Source organism: Colobus angolensis, unplaced genomic scaffold (genome assembly GCF_000951035.1).
Source record: "Colobus angolensis palliatus isolate OR3802 unplaced genomic scaffold, Cang.pa_1.0 Scaffold19, whole genome shotgun sequence".
Classification (NCBI taxonomy): domain Eukaryota; kingdom Metazoa; phylum Chordata; class Mammalia; order Primates; family Cercopithecidae; genus Colobus; species Colobus angolensis.
The window spans coordinates 15,305,489-15,311,918 of record NW_012115043.1 but is presented as its reverse complement, the minus strand read 5'-3'; the positions used below and the strand labels follow the sequence as shown (position 1 = coordinate 15,311,918).

The 6,430-nt window shown below is 39.8% G+C and overlaps 1 protein-coding gene across 1 annotated transcript in view; it reads right to left on the bottom strand.

Moving 5' to 3' along the window:
* Window positions 1–4,888, bottom strand: part of MNS1 (meiosis-specific nuclear structural 1) — a 40,040-nt gene extending 35,152 nt beyond the window's left edge. The window contains exons 1-2 of the mRNA XM_011940534.1: window positions 4,718–4,888; window positions 3,779–4,000 (exon numbers count right to left, since the gene is read on the bottom strand). Of these exons, the coding sequence (XP_011795924.1) occupies window positions 3,779–4,000; window positions 4,718–4,720 (225 nt within the window). The 5' untranslated portion in view covers window positions 4,721–4,888. The remainder of the gene's footprint in view (window positions 1–3,778; window positions 4,001–4,717) is intronic.
* Between the last annotated feature and the right edge of the window lie 1,542 nt (window positions 4,889–6,430).

Here is a 6,430-nt window from a genome sequence, read left to right as displayed (position 1 = left end):
TTGAGGATAGTCACTCAGGAAACGCAAACTGCAAAATAATGGGTCATTGTTCCAAAGTGGGGAAGTTAAGGTTTCACTTATATAGGCAGAGATAGAGAAGCTTAACAGGGTTGCAACATTTTCCATATAAGGTCAGTGTATATATTATAGCAATTTAATTAGTTGCATTCCAAGGAACATTCCATGAGAAAGGGTAATGATCTTGAGGGGTCTTATCTCTGGTGTCTTTCCTAACCATTTACAGAACAAGAATAAGGAGGATTTAATCTGTAATTGGAAAAGCAGAAGTTGTAGCAGCATGCCATGTGACTCAGGACATAGTCACATTCCTCACAAGGCTAAAAACTAAGGAGACATGACAACTAAATGCAATCTGTGGTCCTCAACTAGCAAAAAAAGACGTTAGTGGACAAACTGATGAAATCTGAATAAATCTCACAGTTAACAGTATTCTATCAAAGCTAAATTCTCCATTTTGGTAACTTTTCTATGATTTTCGTCTATGTAAGATGTTAAGAAGTAGTCACGTGAAGGGTATATGCAAATTCTCTACACTATTTTTGCAACTCTCCTATAAATCTAAACTTATCTCAAAATAAAAACTTAAAAATATGCATATTTCCAAGATTGTTCACTGAAAAGACCTGGAAGCAATTATAACCCAAGAATTATGAGTAAACCAAGCACCCAAATTTTCTTGAAATATTATTTCCACTAAATGATAACAGGGCTTCCTGGCACAATGGCTGATTCCAGGTGTACGACAAGAAATATAAGAGATAAGCTTTGTATTTGTCAGCGTTCTCTAGAGTGAGTGATTATGAAGGCAGACAAGTTCTAAGATCTGCCAGATGAGCTGGCAAGCTGAAGAACTAATGGTTTTGTTCTAATTTGAGTCCTAAAGCCTCAGAACCAGCAGGCTCAAGACCCAGAAAGAGCCAATGCTTTAGTTTGAAGTCAATGACAAGAAAAAAAAGCAAATGTCCCAGCTGAAAGGCAATCAGGCATGAAGAATTCTGTCTTATTCAAAGGAAGGTCAATCTTTTTGTTCTATTCAGGCCTTCAACTGATCGGATGAGGCCCACCTATATTAGGGAGGGCAATATGCTTTATACTCAGTTTACAGATTTAAATGCTAACTCATCCAAAACAACCTACAGAAACACCCAGAATGATGTTTTATCAAATACCTAGAAACCCCAAGGCCCAGTCAAGTTGACACATAAAATTATCACAAGCCTAGAACATTTTGTTTTGACAGAAAGCAAGGAAGGTATCAAAGATTAAGGAAATATTGTCAAAAAGGCACAGAGGGCTGGGCACAGTGGCTGACACATGTAATCACAGCACTTTGGGAGGCCGAGGCAGGCGGATCACTTGAAGTCAGGAGTTCAAGACCAGCCTGGCCAACATGGTGAAATCCCATCTCTACTAAAAATACAAAAATTAGCCTAGCATGGTGGTGCAGGCCTGTAATCCCAGCTACTTGGGAGACTGAGGGAGGAGAATCTCTTGAATGCAGAAGGCAGAGGTTGCAGTGAGCCAAGATGGTACAGCTGCACTCTAGCCTGGGAGACAGATGAAGACTGTCTCAAAAAAAAAAAAAAGACAGAGACAATATAAAACGGCATCCACTGGCCAAGGATGAGATAATTTGAGCATCAAAAATAATAATAAATGCAATTAAGTACATAAATATCTATTAGTCCATAAAGGTATTTTTAAAAAGAGACAAAATCAAAAACTAAATAAAACAAAATTTTAAAAACAACCACAACATAGGTAGACACCAATGGAAGAAAATAGGACACCAACTCCTTACTCTGAAAATTAACTGTTTCCTTTTTCAGTAAGAATAAATAACCCTAGTCAATAATACAAGTTCTTTTTCTTTTTCTTTTCTTTTTTTTGCAGGGCAGGGGCAGGGGAACAGGGTCTCTGTCATCCAGGCTGGAGTGTAGTGGCAAGATCATAGCTCACTGCAGCCTTGAACTCCTGGGCTTAAGCGATCCTTCCATCTTGGCCTCCCAAAGTGCTAGAATTATAGGGGTGAGCAGTTGCGCTGGCCCGAGGTAACGTTCTTTACAGAGGAATTTCAGCTAATTAAATGTGAAAGGAGTAAAAGAATCAGAAAATCAGTTTTTGTAACCACTAATGAAAGAAAAAATTCTTTTGTGAAACCACAAATGAAAATTTATGGGAACCTTTACAGTGGAAAAACCAGACTGTCTCCCTAAACGCACTGATCAATACTGGTATCACTAAAAGTGGAACAACCAGACCTCATGTGCTCCCTGTTGTGACACAGTGACAAGGACAGCGTCACCTATGGAGCATTCTCGCCAAAAAAGGTGGACTGCAATCTAATTGTGTCTTTATGGCTAGGTTCTATTTAGAGGAAATATAACAGATAGGGAAATAAATTGAAGGAACATGAGGAAGCAAACATGTATATTCAGAATGTGGGCTACTGGATAAAACAACTGGCATAGTTTAACAAGCTAAAAACATGAAGTCAAAAATAAAAGGTGAAGGAGGGGCTGTTTTCAATTAAAAGGGACTTAAACAGACATAACCACCAAATACACCGTATGAACCTTGCTTGGATCTTGGTTAAAACAAACCAACTGTAAAAGCAGATTTTTGACACAACCACAGAAATGTGTTTATGGAATGGGCGAGATAATAGTATGGTACTCCATATAAGAAAACATCCATATCTTGTTAGATGTATTCTTAAGTATGTAGGAGAGTGTTGGTGTTGATACCTGGGATTTTCTTTCAGATTAAAGAAAAAATAATAAAAAGAATAGGAAAAATATCCAACCCCTAAGATCTGCTTTCGCAGAGTTTCGTATCTAAGCTTTTGAATTTGGAACACAGAAAGGGTGGATACCATTTTTTAAATTTGCTTTTGTTATTCTCCACAAAATCCTCCAAAATGTTTAACATACAGCAGGTACTCAAAAACTACTGACATATCAGAATACCTCTTATGTATTTATGAGAATTCACTTCTATCATGTCTCCATTCTTATTAGTTTCCCTTTTCTACCACCTTAATCCCTTAAAATGTTGAGATATACGAAAGTGTTCATTTTCTACCACTTAATAATGTACACATTAATTTCAGTAAATTTTTTAAAGGCACCCTTAAACTTTTGTTTTTAGAAATTTATGAAAGGCAACACAATTGTACTTACATGAACAAAACTTGTAGTAATGACTGATTTCATATTTATGTTAAAAAAAAAAGTGAGTGCTTATTCTGTATCAGGCATTATTCCAAAGGCCTTGCATGTATTAACTCATTATTAAAACAATCCTAAGTAGGAGGTGCTATTATTATTCCCCATTTTATAGAAGAAGCATAAAAAAGCAGGCCGGGCGTGGTGGCTCACCCCTATAATACCAGCACTTTGGGAGGCTGAGGCAGAAGAATCGCTTGAACCCCGGAGGCGGAGGTTGCAGTGAGCCAAGATCGTGCCACTGCACTGCAACCTTGGTGACAGAGTGACACTCTGTCTCAAAAAAAAAAAAAAAGTAAAAGCAACTTACTCAAGGGTCCGTAGCTAAGGTATAGCAGTAGTAGGATTCAGAGACAGGCCGGCTCCAGAAACCCAGCTCTTTCCAATTACACTGAGCTGAGGCACAATCCGGCATCCCTTACCTGTTGCTGCCGTTTATCTGCTCATTTCCAGCATTAGCAGCTCACTTTCATCATTTCCAAGGTGCAAAATGGAGAAAACAAAATGTAACAATGAATAGCAAAACTTACCTTTTGAATGGCCTCTTCCATATCCAACTCAAATTGTTCATTTTGTAATAATCTGAGAAACTGCTTGCGCTCAACACGGTTATCATTTTCATTCTGCACCATTCGATTCCTGATTTGACTGTTGATGTTTTTTAGCGCTTGGACATGTAATTTCTTGCAGTAGTTTTCATCTACTAATTTCTGATGCCTTTCACTACAGCTCATATTTCTCCTTTTGGACGCCTACGATGGAAGAAAGAAAGATGCATATTTTGATATTCCAAAATCTAAAAAAAAATTGATATAAACCTTAGTAACAAAGGATACAAAGAGCCTGGCTTCCTTCCTAAATTCAAAGGAGTATACCGAATAAAAAGTAAACGTGGTAGATAAATATGTTCACATATCGATCAAATGGGTACTGCTATTATTTCCTATTTTATGGATGAAACATGAAAAGTAACTTTACCCAAGTTTCTGCAGCTAAAAAATAGCTGTACTAGGATTAATCGCACCCTATGGACCCACATCTTTACTACCACCCGGGAATTTCTCCTCCCCTCATTCCACCCACCACCACCACCACGACTACCACACAGGGCCATAAAGTGCTGTTCAGAAGGTGCTCAGGTTTTCCTAATATAAGTGTAACAGGTCAGCTCGCTGCTGCTATTTATCCATTCGCTTTCTCCTACACTTTTATTTCTACTTATTTCTTCAGAGGTGCTATTGGGCAGATTTAAAGATGTATTTAATACACTATCCGAAAAGAGCCAAAAAGGCTGGAAATCACTGCGAGCGTCCCTTCTAATAGCACCTGAGGCCTCCGAAAGCAAATACAAGTTCCCCAATTAATGCCCAGATTAAGCACTTAAAATCCTTTTTTAGAAGCAGATGAGCGCCAAACTAGACTTAAATCAACAAATAAACAAGTAGTTTCGAGTCCCCCAACTGGCTCACCATCTTGGCTGACGAAAAATACCCCCTCTCGTGGGACCGCGGCCACCACCTCCCGCCGCAAACTCAGTAGCCAGCAGCCAGCAGCCCCAAGGAGAGCACCTGGCTGCTCGCGCTCGGGTGTTTACGCGGCGTCCTGGCAACGGTGGAGCTGCGCGCCCTCAGCTCGACCAAGACTGACCCACGCAGAGCGTGGCCTCCCATTGGGCACGGCAAGATCCAATCGGCATTGAGCTTCTTAGGAACTGGGCAGGAGGGCTACTTCTATAGGTCTAAACTAGAAAAGCGGGACGTTCAGATTGTGGCCTGACCCCAAGCACTTTGCAGTGGGCTAGGGAAACTCGATTTCCCTCCAGCGGCCGAACTGTGGTTTGAGTGGGTTTGGGAGCGAAGATCAGGCCTGTGGAAACTATGCACAGAGAAATACGCAAACTACTGCCCAATACCTGGAGCCGAAGGCAATGGAGCATCCTGCACACTAAGTGCCTAGTCAGCCAGGCTCTGCTAGGGACGATGACTGGTTTAATCCTCAGCTATGGGAGTCCAGGTCGCTGTCGCCTTTGCTGGGTTGCGAGGCACTGAGGTAGCATGAACTTCCAGCAGCCTTCACTTCACTCCCTGCAGAAGGTGCTGGTAAATTTTGGGACTAAAATGTATGAGCCACATGAATCTTACTCTGCTATGTGGTCCAGGTACCAAGAGAGAGCACGTTACATGATGGCAGGATGCTGATCTGGTTCATTTCATAGGCAGGTTAGACACTAAAGTCCATTTTAAATGAGCGAGTTTAAGAACGATAATGGATCAGAGAAATTAGACACTGATTTTAGAAATGATACATTCAGAGAAATCTTGTCAACACTAAAATATTTTTAAAAGGTGATTAGTGGTATAACTTTGTGATATTCTAATTTGAAGTCCATCTTCTGTAGCAATATGTCTGCTTAAAGATTAATAACAAATAGAACTTCCAGTTTCAGTGCTGACGTGTAAAAGCCTGGAAGTTGTCACCCCATCCTTACAACCAGAAAAAAACAACTAAACATCAGTGCCTTCTCTTGGCTCCATCATACAACTGAGGTCGCTCCTCTCTCTGTCCTTTGGTCATTTATCACGTGATTGCATGTCTATGTTGTCACTACTACTCCACTCATTGCCATCACTGTTTGAGAGGAATGGAGAGAAGGCATAAACCTGCCCCCTGGGTGTTCTGTGTAAATTGATCTGGAATGGAGCAAAGCAGGCAGCCTGCTGTAAATTTCTCTTCTTAGCATATCCATCTCCACAAGGGGTTGGGCCCTCTATAGAAGGGATAGGAGTCAGGCATGGGTTCAGGGTTGAACAGGGTATAACACATTCAATAGAGTGTCAGTAGAGTGTAGGTTTTAATTTGTTAATTCCTAATAGTGAAATAGTGACATTGCAAAGTATTTCAGCAAACATGTATGTTTTTTGTTTGCTTCTCGAATTGAGGACTTTTGTTTCTAAAGGGAACTTCAGTTATAATTCATTTCCGGTATACTCTTGAATGTGGTAGAAGGATTCATATAATTTAATAGGTAATCTGAGAAAAAGATTTTTGGCCAGAATATTGACCTAAATCCAAGACAAAGTTAATCAATTGTAGCAGCTGATTTTAACCTTTAAAAAAATTAGCCTAACAATTATTACATTTTTAATAGACTTTGCTCTTTTTTCGAAGCAGTTTTAGATTTA